The 14,835-nt window shown below is 35.8% G+C and overlaps 1 protein-coding gene across 1 annotated transcript in view; it reads right to left on the bottom strand.

Moving 5' to 3' along the window:
* gon4la (gon-4 like a) overlaps positions 1 to 14,835 on the bottom strand; it is a 39,004-nt gene that overhangs the window by 2,651 nt on the left and 21,518 nt on the right. The window contains 11 exon segments of the mRNA XM_087295817.1: positions 215 to 317; positions 3,710 to 3,882; positions 3,980 to 4,207; positions 4,299 to 4,442; positions 7,730 to 7,927; positions 8,009 to 8,121; positions 8,250 to 8,340; positions 9,723 to 11,072; positions 11,907 to 12,023; positions 12,833 to 12,980; positions 13,070 to 13,199. Of these exon segments, the coding sequence (XP_087151943.1) occupies positions 215 to 317; positions 3,710 to 3,882; positions 3,980 to 4,207; positions 4,299 to 4,442; positions 7,730 to 7,927; positions 8,009 to 8,121; positions 8,250 to 8,340; positions 9,723 to 11,072; positions 11,907 to 12,023; positions 12,833 to 12,980; positions 13,070 to 13,199 (2,795 nt within the window).

Genomic DNA, 14,835 nt, shown 5'->3' with positions numbered 1-14,835 from the left:
TTTGCACCTGCAACATGAAGTTTTTGTATCTATATCTTGGATAGGTTAAAACATTCATGTTTTGGTTTTTACAATAGCTTGCCATGTTTGGGTGAACAATGCCTTAAAAGAATTGCACTGTGATATTATTTTAATCTTATTTTCATGTTTTAAGGTTGAATTAGGATTTATTTGGACAAGATTTTTGTGAGAAAAAGCATGAAAGAGCTCAAACCTCGCTGGCTGTTTTGTTGCCAAGCTGAGCTGCAATGGCATGAAATGTGGTCTGCTTGGCTCCTCTTTGCTGACAGGTGGTCAATATTACACGGTCTGCCTCCCTTTTTAATCACACAAACAAAGCACAGAAACATTATTTATATACACTGAATATGTGCTTAAACTTCACAAATTGCAGATGTACAAAGATTGAGTAGCTACCAAAATCAACAACAATCAGAGTTGTGCAAAATAACAAAATTAAGAATTGGCTGTTTTTTTTTTTTTGGGGAGTTTGCTCAAAACTAACCAAAAATTTGCACTAGCAGTATAACAAAAAAATAACTATTTAATAATAATAATAATATCGGTCAAAATCTAGTGTCAATAAGATGCTTTTCATAGCTGTATTATTTGAAAATAGGATGCACAATATATTGGCAGCCATATTGATATAGTAATACTGGTCACACTTTACAATAAGGTTCATTAGTTAATGTTAAGTAATGCATTTACTAAGATGAACAAACAATGAACAATACATTTACTACTGTATTTGTTCACGTTAATTAACGTTAGTTAATAAAAATACAGTAGTTCATTGTTAGTTCATGTTAACTCATGGTGCATTAACTAATGTTAACAAGCATGGACATGAATGTTAATAATGCATTAGTAAATGTTCAATTATGATTAATAAATGCTGTACATGTGTTGTTCATGATTAGTTCATTTTAGTAAATGCATTAACTAATGAACCTTATTGTAAAGTGTTACCGTAATTCTTAACGCTATTAGGCAATTAGGCCGATATCTTTAAGCCGATAAATTACAAAATTGTACAGAACTGCCTGCATTGTAAACACGAGAGAATCTTGTGGGAGTGAAGTACTAAAAGTGTAAAATGACTAACAATTTTATATTACTGTAAGACTTTTTATTCGAGAACCATTTGAGCTGGTTTCAGTTCTTAGTTCTTTCTTTTTATTTTTCCTTTTCCTTTTATTTAAAATATATTTAACTTGTTTGCTAATTAAATCCAGTTTTGTCATTTAACCTATTATCTTTATGCAACAGTCAAGTTGCATGTTAATTTGCTATGTGAAGAAAGGAAATTATTTATTTCTGGCATGCAATTTGAAGTGAAATTGTGAATAGGTCAATATAATCACCAAGCAGTTTTGAAATTATTGCTTTTTTGTTTTGAGTAGACTATTTTAAGATCAGTTCAAACTTTTATAAAGTTTTAAAAATAAAATCAGTTGTTCACTGTACAAAAATATAACATTTTGAAATATTTATATTTATCACTATAGTACATCGGTTATCCTTATCGGTGCATCCCTATTTGAAAATACAGTCAAACAGTAATATTGTCAAATATGATTAAAGTAATAAAAATCTGTTTTCATTTTACATTATTTAAAACAGTATTTTTACTCCAATCTCTTCAGAAAACTTTCTAATATGATGATTTGCTGATCAAGAAACAATTATTATTATACTCAATTAGGAAAGCTCCGATCGATCAGCGGAGATCGGTATTGGCCGATAATAACATTTCATGATCTCTTGAACTGATCGCAAGTATTTATGAGTTTACAAGTGTGAGTGATTGCAGCTGTAATATATACAGATGTGAAGCAACCTCTGTTTACAGTCTATAGGTTCGACTCGCATGAATGAGGGTCTCTTTGTTGCAACCATTGTATATCCAGTGTTTTGAGCTGCATGAGCTGTTTTATCTGGAAAGCTTTTTCTGGCCATGACATGTTCATACCTAAATAGTAATAAGAGATGTGTTTAAGGGATTATATGCTGCATGCTTAATTAATTATTTAAGGCAAGGAGAGATCTTCACTTAAGCATCATACTTAGAAGAAAAATGTGCTTTATGCATCATAATGCTTGAAGCACCAGAATCGGCACTCGGTATCGGATGATCACCATAACAAGAAATCGGTACTCAATATCAGCGGCGAAAATCCCGAAGGGAGCATCCCTATGGTCAATATAAAATTTTTTTGTGAAGAAAAAATATATCAGTTTGTTTCAGGTTTATCTGACGAACAGAAATGTCAAATGAACAACATAAAAATATGCACAATTAAATGCATTCTTCTTGTAAACAAAAATATATAATAATAATAATAAAATTTGTACTCATCCCAAACTATACAGTGTGCAACAATGAGACATTTCTGTATATAAAAATACACATGAATATAAAAAGGTGGGAACATCTAATGTATGCGGTTAAACTAATGCTTTTTGTTTGCTTTTCCCAGTTTTATTTGAATTCTATTAGCTATATTTATAGAATATTTCTCATTTAATTCTGAATACCACAAAACCTTAATAACAAAAAAATATATCTGAAATTGGTGAGGCAGTGGCGCAGTAGGTAGTGCTGTCGCCTCACAGCAAGAAGGTTACTGGGTTGCAGGTTTGAACCTTGGCTCAGTTGGTTCTGTGTGGAGTTTGCATGTTCTCCCTGCCTTCGCGTGGGTTTCCTCCGGGTGCTCCGGTTTCCGACATGCGGTACAGGTGAATTGGGTAGGCTAAATTGTCCATAGTGTATGAGTGTGTGTGTGTGTGGATGTTTCCCAGAGATGGGTTGCGGCTGGAAGGGCATCCGCTGTGTAAAAACTTGCTGGATAAGTTGGCGGTTCATTCTGCTGTGGTGACCCCAGATTAATAAAGGGACTAAGCCGACAAGAAAATGAATGAATGAATGAATGAATATTTGAAATTAAAATAATGCACCAACAAATAAAGCAGGGGCTCTCAAACCTTTCAACCCACGACCCCAAAATAACAATGCCAGTGAATTGTGACCCCCAATAACCTCTGGGGTGGTTATAAATATAGAAACCTTGCGAACAACAGCACACAAACACTTATAAGCCCAAGTCTGTTCTTCATTAAATTTCTTTAAAATGTATGCGAGTGCTGTAAAAGTATCAGAAAGTTTCACCTGGTGCCGTAAAATCAATCTGCAGCAACTGACGCTATTGTTGTGTCTATAATACAATGTAATCACCCCAAGGGTTGCAAATCCAATAGAAAAAAAATCAGAAGGCTGTAATTATAAACTACTATTTTTATCTACAGTAGGTTATGGATAAAATATGGTAATTCTTTTTTTTATTATTATTTTTGCCCTTTTTGCCATTATTAGATAGGACAGTATTGAGACAGGAAGCAAAGTTCTAGAGAGAGTGGGGTAGGGTAGGGAAATGTCCTTGAGCCGGGATTCCAACTTGGAACACTCTGACGTGCTACTGCACCATAGTTATTAGCATTGGCATGCTAATCACTAGGCTTATGCGCCAACAAAATATGGAAATTCTAATGGTTTAAAAAAATGAATGAGATTTTTGGAAATCACTAAGCGACACCAAGCTTCATTCTTCTGCAAACCAATGTGGGGTCCTGACCCCCACTTTGGGAACCAGTGAAATAAACAACAGATATATGTTGTAATGCCAGACATGAATGCAACAATTCTAACCTTGTCCAGAGGACTACTTTTTTCCCAGCTGATGTGTGAGAGATATTTTTGGCACAAACAGAGCTTCCTGTGGCATTAAATAAAGACTGTTGACTGTCCCCCAAAGAAGCTTCAGAATCCTTATCCAACATTGCACTGCTATTCTTGACCTTGTTCCTTCTCATTTCTGCCATCTAAGAGAAATGACATATCGTGTAAGATAAGTCAACTAAAACAGAAAAAAAAAATTGACAAAAAATAAATAGAAGGGCTATATGAAAGAAGTAATACCTGAGCATGTTTGTTTGTTTTTCTTCTATGTTTAATTGATGTTTTGTCTGTCTCCAGTTTTTTATCCGCTAACATATTTCTGCTAGGCTGAGACGGCTGTTTTTCTTCCAGGACTTGATTTGTTTCCACATTTTCTTGCACTTGAGGGTATATCTGTTTAAAATATTCCCAGAATTCCTCCAGCAAGTCAGTGTGATCACGGAGCAGCAATGCCATTTCAGCCTTTATCTGAAAAATAAATACACATGAATAAAATTATCATATTTCAGAAAATTAATGAAGCACTGCTAATCTGCTTGTAAGCTTTTTTTTTGGGTACCTCTTTTAAATCAGCGAGACCCTGTGACTGATCCCCTTGTAGAATGTGCACCACCTTTCTGTAGAGATATGACTGCTCTCCAAAAGTGCTCTCCAGCTGGCGGAGAAACCCTCTGCTGCGCTCAAACGCCTGCTGCTCTGCCAGCTAAAGCCACACATTAACAACAGCATCACATTAATGTTATAAAACTCTTCCGAGTGTGTGCTATAATGGTAGCTGCTGTCAAAACACTGCATTATAAAGCCTCGAAACCTTTACGAATCTTTTGTTTTAAATCAGTGGCTTTAAATTGGAAATGTCATGTGGTTTAGTAAACAAAGCTTCATTGTGTTATTGCAGTTTTAAAAAATGTAATTGTTTTCTGCTTGAAGGTGATCTGTCTAATACCATAAAATCCACATACACTAACTGGCCACTTTATTAGGTACACCTCACTAGTACTGGATTGGACCCTTTTTTGCCTTCAGAACTGCCTTAATCCTTTGTGCAATAGATTCAACAAGGTACTGGAAATAATCCTCAGAGCTTTTGGTCCATATTGACATGATAGCATCACGCAGTAGCTACACATTTATCGGCTGCACATTCATGATGTGACTCACTTGTTTTACCACATCCCAAAGGTGCTCTATTGGAATGAGTTCTGGTGACTGTGGAGGGCATTTGAGTACAGTGAACTTATTGTCATGTCCAAGAAAGCAGTGTGAGAGTATTCGCTCTTTATGACATGGCACGTTATTCTGATGAAATTAGCCATCAGAGGATGGATACACTGTGATCATAAAGGGATGGATATGGTCAGCAAAAATACTCAGGTAGGCTGTGGCGTTGACACGATGCTCAATTGGTACTAATGGGCCCAAAGTGTGCCAAGAAAATATTCACCACACCGTTACACCACCACCACCAGCCTGAACTGTTGATACAAGGCAGAATGGATTCATGCTTTCATGTTGTTGACGGCAAATTCTGAGCTTACCATCTAAATTTCGAAGCAGAAATCGAGACTTATCAGACCAGGTAACAATTTTCTAATCTTCTATTGTCCAAATTTGGTGAGCCTATGCGGACTGTAGCCTCAGTTTCCTGTTTTTAGCTGACAGGAGTTGCATCCGGTGTGACCTCCTGCTGTTGTAGCCTATCTGCCTCAAGGTTGGATGTGTTGTGCGTTCAGAGATACTCTTCTGCATACCTCAGTTGTAACGAGTGGTTATTACTGTTATTACAATATTAATTACTGTTGCCTTTCTATTAGCTCAAACCAGTCTGGCCATTCTCTTTTGACCTCTGTCATCAGCAAGGCATTAGCGCCCACAGAACTGCCATTCGCTGGATATTTTCTCTTTTTCGGACCATTTTCTATAAACCCTAGAGATGGTTATGCGTGGAAATCCCAGTAGATCAGCAGTTTCTGAAATACTCAGACCAGCCCGTATGATACCAACAACCATGCCACGTTCAAAGTCACTTAAATAACCTTTCTTTCCCATTTTGATGCTCAGTTTGAACTGCAGCAAATCATCTTGACCCTGTCTACATACCTAAATGCATTAAGTTACTGCCATGTGATTAGCTGGTTAGAAATTTACGTTAATGAGCAGTTGGACAGGTTTCCCTAATAAAGTGGCCGGTGAGTGCATATGGACCCCACATTTGCGGATTTCTCAGAAGCGGATATCATCATAGCTTGGTAAGCTGTATTGAATAGTAGAGTACAACAACAATTTTTTTACAATCCTATTTGCTGAAATAATAAAAGAAAAACTTTGCAGTCGTGTTTCGTAGAAAAAAGGAAATTTTTTTTTTTGAAAAATTGCGTGAGTGAGAACAGGAGGCAGAGGAGAGAACAACATCAAATTTAAAGTCCTGCCCATAGACAGTGCGTTAGATTCACCTTGTGTAGTGGTAATTTGTTTTTGTAATTTGATGCAAAGATAATACAATACATTTGTAAATACACATAAATGTTCACACGTTTTTAAAAAAATATATTTCAATTATTAAAAACTTTCAAGCATCTAAGATTATGATGACCATTAAATGAGTCATAACTGGCTTGTGAAAAGGGTGAATCGCTGAATAGGTTACATAGCTTTTAGCTAATCTCAGATCAGTTTTCCGAGTTTGTAGAGGTTTTAGTTAAACATTTATAAAATCAAAAGTAATAAAAGTTAATAGAGTCTTGTTGGACTATGGTACAAGCAAAACATATGCCTTGAAAATTTGTAAAAGAACGCATATTATGCAGACATTAATTAATTAATTATAATAGAAAAGTGCATTTATAGGTTATACTATTTTATATGTTATACTATTTTATACAATTTTAATAAACATTTTTGTTGCATTTACACTGTTTTGACTACCAGGGGTCCATTCTTGGTACCTCGCTTAAATGATCTAAGACGATTTGGCAATTCCTGGATCTTTTAATATTGATAACTGATCTCTGTTTAATTTGGTTCTTCAAACAAGTTTGCGAATCAGATTAAAATGTCTGGATGAACTGATCTGAGATCGCTGTGTGTGTTGTGAAGGACTGATCTACTGATACTCGAAATCATGATCAGCAATACAGTGATTGGCTGACAGCACAGGACTGTAATGACATCACCTGAATAATATTCAATTATCCTTGTAAGCAAAATTACATAAAATTCATATTAAACGGTTTATTAAATATGATACGCAATAACTTTCCACATTTGTTGTGAGCTGTAGGCTTTACACTTTCATTTTCAAGAGTGTTTAGTAATTTATTAAGTTTTACTTTTAGAGCAGAGTTTCTTTATCACAGGCCAATTCAAGTTTCTTAATAAATGTCTGTTTAAATTAATTGTAATAAAGCAAAACTCCAGTTGTCCCTAGCAAGTAGTGTTTAGAACATTTTGAAACACAAAAATCATACCTCGGTGAAAGTTTTATGTGACCATTTCCAATTACATAAGGTTCTTTTTACAGCATCTTTGTTGTAATATAATTAAAATATACTTAGTTATAATCAATCATTTAGTTGCTCAACGAGATGAAAGATCATTTAAATGCAAGTACCATCAGCAGCAGCAGGCTAGTACATAACTCTATTGAAAATACAGTGGTAAAATAACATTTCCATATTATTATTATTATAATTTCCAGACATGGCACAGAACAATGTAATTTAATTCAGCGCTTCTTGTCTGGTCTGATACCCTCTTTATATTTCTCAGTCAGGGAATGAAGATCATTGAGTTTTAAAAAAATCAGATCTAAATGTGGTGATTTTATAATGGCATGACAGTTGACTGGAAGCTCTTGAGCTGGCTGACTGAAAAATAAAGTCTGTGTGTGCTTACCCCATTGGTTCAAATGTTTTTTTAGCTTTGAAAAGCTTTTTTGTCCCATAATTATAATTGGTCATGCATGTTAAAGTATTGGTAATTTTCATCTACCAGGCCGCACTCTCGGGCTTGATCTGGATGCAGAAAGGCAGCAAAATCCTGAAGCAGTTCAGGCCAGTCCTCCAGAATAGGCTTGAGTCTCATCAGCAGCTGGAGTGACGTGTGACTTTCTGGATTTTTCACGAAATCAGACAGAATGCACAAAAACTCATCCACCTTGCCTGGCACCTGATGCAGCACCTCATACACCTAGACGAAGAGAAAGTTCTGAATAAAGTGAACATTAATATTGAAATACAGATATGAATATTATATTATTAAACTTCTTGCCTTCTCCAGGTATGCTTGGGCAAAGGCAATATCTTTAGCATCCCTGTAGGGATCGTGGTCAGATGCATCATTGTGAAGGACTGTCTTTCTTTCAGTCTGAGTCCAGTAGGAACCTGTGAATGTCACATTATTTAGTTTAGATGTATATGCTCACTGCTTATTAATAAACAGTTTTGTATATGTGCCTGCTTAACTGCTACAAACGTTTTTCAGCTACAGAATTCATAATGACTGAACTGACCTGAAGGTTGATGCTTTGATTTAATATTTGAACGTCCTTCCTTTTCAGATACTGTCTTTGTAGCCAGATGTAAGAATTTCTCCATGGTTTCCTGGTGGTTTACAATGACAAGGTTAATCAAATTTATTAAATGGAAACATATCGTAAACACAACAATGCATAAATGAGGACTCCACATTCATAAAATGGTAAAATCTTCTGAGAACTGTTCACATTTTACAACAAAAGTATAACCAAACAAACACATTATTTTGTATAAAAGGGCCCATTTTTAGTACATATTTTCATGTAAATTAGGATTATCTATAAAAACAAAAATAAACAAAATGTGACTTTACATTTTTTTTAATCACTGATCAGGTATAATAATAATAAAGAATATGTTAATACAATTGGCTGGGGGGTGGGGGTCTGGTTGATGTCACATGATTTGCGACAAAATCGGGAAAATGATTTGATTCTCTCCACATGTAGCGAAACCATAGAGCAAATAAGACAGCAAATGGGATAAAGCAAGTTTGCATACTCCTGGTTGGAGAAAGACGATTTTAAACAGTGGCTGACGCCTGTTGCTGAAAACAATCACGTAATTTATTCTATTAAGCTTTGCTTCTTCCAAGCTTATTGAAGTTCTGTTGCACAGTTGTGCCCCATTCATTTATTTAACTACAACTGTTTATTAACAACTGTTTATTAACAACTGTTTATTAAGTTTTTGTTAGTGCAGACTAGTTCAGTAAAAAGAAAGAAAGAAGAAATGCCTGCATGCGTTTAGCGTTTATTCTTATCGCAAACAAAACAGTAATCTGGTAGTATTTGTGCTGCTTTGGCTTTTTTGGGGGTTAATTATTGTGATATCCTGATCGTAACAGAGAAATACTGGGCAATCTCTGTAAACTGATGACATTTCATGTCGTTCAGCCTTATAATCTTTAAATGTCAGCAAAATCACCTGTTTTGTCATTACTTTAGATATCACACTAGAGAATCATTCAACTACTAACTCTAAAGTGACGTTTGTGAATTCGTAATGGTTTCTGCTGTGGCGGAAGAAAGTAGTTCCTCATACAAATGGGTTTTTAGACGTGTTTGATTTTCTTTTTTATATACACAATTCTGCCAGTGAACTGTTGTATAAACGTAATATTACACTGATAGCAGTTCAATATGACTGTATATTGTCACTGGTGAAACACTAAGGCACACACGCCTACCCACCAGTGCTGATATACAACCATACCGCAACGCTACTCATGTGATATTGCTCATATACTTTGGTATTCAGTATTAACCCTTAATACCATGCTCAAAAAAAAAAAAAAAAAAAAAACAGGAGAGTTGCTGGGTGTTTTTACAAGGCTTTTGAACTTAGTCCAAAAAATATATACTGTAATCAATGTCTATGTAGGTCCCAAGTATGGTTCTTCACCTAATAAAGGGTTAAAAGTACAGTAATTACGCATATAATCTTACCTGGAGTTCTGGTACCAACCGGACACCGGAAACATTATCAGCTCCACCTGTTTCCTCATCCCCAAACAGCCTGTTACAGCCTTCCTGCTCTTTTTCTTTCTGTTCCTCTGGTTTCTCCATCTCCATCTCAGCATCTTCCCCATCTATACTAGGCATCGGGCTCCCAGAGGATTCAGAAAGTGTGAGAGACATCTCTATGGAGTCGATCTTACCACGTTCTTCCTCCTCATTCTCAACTATTCCTCCATCATCATCATCATCATCATCATTTAACTCTGCTTCTGCCGTTTCTTCAAAGCCATCATTAGGAGTCTCCTGAATGAAGGACATCTGTGATTGATCTCCTTTTAGTCGATCAGCGCTGTGCAAACTGTCTTGCGATGTCTGTTGCCTCATGAGTTTCACATGTTTGCATTTCAGAGCTGATGACTGTTTTAAGGTTTGTTCTTGACCAGCTCTCTGATGGCCAAAACTGCTGTTTGCAAACACATTTCCTGAAGGGAGAAGAACAAATCGATTTACAGGTTTTGGACAGACTTGCGCTAGACCACCAGAGACCTTTGGTAGAAGTTTAGGCAGAGTGCCACAGCGCTGACTAATGTGATTTTGAGGCATCTGGACATTTGTGTTTATGATGGGAGTGGGACATATAAAGGTGTTGGCGACTTGAGGCGGCTGAAAACTAATGATGAGGTTTGAAGCTCTTGGGACGGCTGGTTCAACAACATTAGAGGTGACTATTTGTGTTTGATTCACAGTTATATGCCCAGAAGGATAAGACTTGAGCTCTGGTGTCACAGCAGCAGGTAAGGTGATGATTATGTCCCTCTGGGCTGCAGAGCAAGAGATGCCCATTGGTGTTTCTACAGCATTTTTTACAGGAGCAGACGTTGAAGAGCTTGGTTTAAAAGTGGTTGAAATATTTGGTGAAGTGGCAATCGCTCTAGCTTGTTTCGATCCCACTGGAGGAACTCTGGACAGTATGAATGGGCCAGTGATAGCTCTATTTCCAGGCAAGCATGGATTTGGTTGAGGTCTGGAAAGCGACAGGGTTTTTGGTAAAATGGCTGGTAACTGGTTAAGAACCAACTCCAGCTTTTCAGCAGATGGGGGAGGTTTTAAAGGCTTAGCAGATTTATCAGTTTTGTCTTTTTTCTTTTTGAAGGCACTCAGAGCTGAAGCTTCAAGGGTCTGAGCAAGGTCTTCAGGGAGACTGAGAGGGTAACGCATGCCTGGAGGAAAGCAAAAGTGTGGTCCTGGACCTGCAGGATCAGTGGCTTCGGTGGTCTGGGGGTTTCCAGATGCCTGGTTATATGTTCTTACATGCTTATAAATGCACTTAAGGTTTTTCTAGAGTAGAGAATAGATACATGTTAGAGATTCTAAAAAAATTGTATGCTATTATAGTTAACCCTCTGGGTCTCCAGAAATCAGAATCACACTTGTAACCCATTTTGGTCAAAAGTGAAAGAAGACGCAACATAATTTTCAGGAAAATATTCCACATTTTTTGTTTAATAATATTTTTTCTTTTCAATTATGCATTTTGAGAAGATTTGTTAAAAAATACAGTTATTCATATTAAAATTTTCACAATTAAAAACAATTGGATTTTAAAATGTTGTATTATTAGAATTGTTTATTAGTGCCGTATTTCTAATTAAAATAATTAGAGACAGATTAGCACCATGTGGTAAAAAAAGAAAAACCCGTCTAATGTCATGGTGTAATGACCAACTAGATGCCTGTAAAACAGCTTGTGAATTCCAAGAGGTTTTTCGACATAATTAACTTTTTCTTTTAAGTTTAGAGATTTGTTTGTGTGTTTTATTTCAGTCTTTATGTTTTAGACTGTCACAAGTTATTTGATTTTTCATATTTTCAAAACTTTGCTCTGTATTGGGGATGCAGCTTTATATGTGTGGATAAGTGTGTGTCTGTGTAAAAATTGTAAGAATTATTTTTATTTTTTAAGATTTCTCATTCATTTCCTATGGTCGGTCAGTTTTGACAGATTTTTAAAGTTTTTTTTATGCCCACTTTGTGACTTTGTTTTTGCAATGTATACATGAGAAAAAAGCAAGATTCAAATAGGCACAGTTTCACACAATTCTGACAAAAAAAGACAGAGGAGACCCAGTGGGTTAAATGAAAAACCTATAATAAAATTAGAAGAGTTATTACTGAGAGCCAATCAGGCATGAGACTCTGTTCTCTTTCTACTGGGGGGCGTTGGTCACAGGGACTGACCCTCTTACTGGCCAAGGGCATGGAGGGGCATTTTCCTGCCATGAAGTACGTCTGAAAAATGTAGGAGAAATTATTTAACAGTATGTTGTGTTTATCACAGATTTTGAGGTACAAATTGAAACAATAGTACAGTGATAAAGGTTGCAATGTCAAGCAAAGGTAAATTACTATTATACTGTGGCAGAGTTTAAAAGTTTAGTTACTATAATGTGAAAAGTATTTCAAGTACTTCATCATGTCAGCCATCCAGACAAGAGGAAGCACTAGCTTAAGGCATGGTAAGATTAAAGTATCTAAACATCCCTTTAATGAATCATAATCAGTTTATAATATTTTTTTTTGAGACTGAAACTGTCAAAAGATTCAAATTTTTAAGCTTATTAATTATATGTATTGTTTAAATTACAATTAATCATACATGTCTTAATTGATAAGAAGGTGAAAAATACTCTAAATAACAAACTGCTAATAGATGGCAATACATTTCGAATGAGTGAGTCAATGAGTCACTTATTCATTTTATTTTATTCATTAAGAAATTAAATAAATGCCACAATCAATGAGTAATTGAATCATTGGTTTACTCTTTTTGTTCAAAACATGGATTCCATCAGATAGGAATCACTGCTGTGGGTTGATCAGAAACACAGTACTGCTGTTGCTTTATATTTTCATTGACAATAATGACAGACAATAATGTCTCAAAATTATAGAACTATAATTAATCGTTTACTGAACTGTTGTATAGAATCAATATCACATTTGCATGTGTGCTGCAGCACTAAGTTTACCTTATTCTCTAAAGAATGCCATCATTCCCTAAGGATAATGCTAGCCATAAATTGTATTCATTGACTCACCTTGATGACACTAGGAAAAGGCTTCTGACATGCATCACGAATGTGTGATTTTACACTGATAAAACTCCTTGTAGCAAGCAAATAACGACAAGTCATCTGCAGGGGGTGTAGGGTACCTCTTAAGTGCTTATGACCTAGAACAACAAGACTGAAGAGCGAGAGAAACACAATAAACATTTAAGTGTTGGTGTCTTCTAAGAATGTATAATGGTCGAGGTTGAACCATAAGTCTAGTACCAGTCTTCTGCTGAGGTGAACGGCCCTTTGAATTTAGACGGACGCAGCTGGATTGTAGGAAGTAGCTCTGGGTAAAGAAACACAGAGCGAGTTGCCATCAACCAGGCCAGTGAAGCAGGAAACTGACATCCTACAAGAACAAAAAGACCAGACAGATTACAGTACAATCGGAAAATACAATACACTTTTTTGTGAAAGTCCCAGTCACCGTTTCATAGTGTTGGATGATTGAGTTATAGTTTTTAATACTGATTGATAATTACCACACTAAATATAAAATCAGTATGTATTTCAAGTTTAAATGCATATTTTTGGTCTCGAGGGAAATGGTGAAGCCATTTTAAAAGCCAATTTTCTAATCACTTATTCACAAAAGGTTCCAAAGCTTTTTTCTAGTGGTGTAATGGATCACAAATCTCACATTTTGGATGACATTGGGCTCTATTTTGACGGTCCATGCGCAAAGCGCAGGGCGCAAACGCTTTCAGGGCGTGTTAGGATGCGTTTTTGCTAACTTAAGGACGGGAAATCTGCCTTGCGCTTCGGCGCATGGTCTAAAAGGGTTGAGTTTATTTTCTTAATGAGTTATAGGTGTGTTTTAAGAATAAACCAATTAGAGTCTCATCTCCCATTCCCTTTAAGAGTCAGCTGTGTAGCGCCAAGAGCACATTCGCTATTTACAGGACGCAAAGTAAGTCTAAGTGGAAAAAATGAGCAGTTCACAAGCAAACAGTTAACAGTTAACAGTTTTTTAACAGAAAACTGTTAAACAGAGCATCTACTGCGTGAGAATGAGAGATAAATGACTTCGCTCTTGGATAGGGAAATCTTTACGCACAGACATCAATTAGTCTATAAATAATTACTTTTGTTTGTTAAGCGCAAACATTCGTTTCAAAACTATTTCTAAATTCAGTTCTAATTTCCATCAAACGAATAAATGAATAATAATAGCAAAATGTGCTCTAAAACACATTTATATGAGTTATATCCTAAAACACAGTTATATCCTGAGTTATATCCTAAAACACATGCTTTACCCCATATGGTCTAAAACCTGACAGGTGGGCAAATCTAAGCTTGTTTTTAATAAAACAAATATAAATATGGATATAATAAATAATACTGCTAATAATAATAACATAATACAAAATCAAATTGTTATGAATGAGCTGAAAAAGCCTCCCGAGATGAAGAAGACATAAAAGCAGTGGTTTTTCATATTTATATAGGCTAGAAAATAATGTTTTGTAATATTTTAATCCTTTATATTTATATTCTATATCTATTCTTATTATATCCTATATATATCCTTAATATTTACATTTTTTCATATGTAAAGATATTCGCCTATTGCTCTCTTGTGCGTATTAAGCAGTGCGTAAGCGAGGCGCAACTCTGCGCCGGAGTTTAGACCGGGTTAGTTTTGGTCTAATGAAAAATCTATTATAGTTTCTCAAAATAGCAACGCGCCAGCGGTCCGCCTCCGAACGGCTTCCTTTTTAGACCAGAATGCCTATGGGCGCAAAAATGAGCACTAATACATTTGCTATTTAAACAGCGCCTCAAAACGACTCTTGCGCCAAGCTTAAACTACCAAAAGACTACTGCGTCACGCCTTGCGCCACACTGCGCCGGGTGTATGATAGGGCCCATGATATGTTTTTTTAGTCACAGATAGGAGCATTTTTCAAAAAGAGAAGGAGACAAATGTAATTTGCTTTCTATTTATTACAAAAACTGCACTGCAAGAAACTTTTGGTTTT

Source organism: Danio rerio, chromosome 19 (assembly GCF_052040795.2).
Source record: "Danio rerio strain M-AB ecotype USA chromosome 19, GRCz13ab, whole genome shotgun sequence".
NCBI classification, from domain to species: domain Eukaryota; kingdom Metazoa; phylum Chordata; class Actinopteri; order Cypriniformes; family Danionidae; genus Danio; species Danio rerio.
Note: the sequence above shows the minus strand (reverse complement) of the source record. Positions and strands in the feature narration are given on the sequence as shown.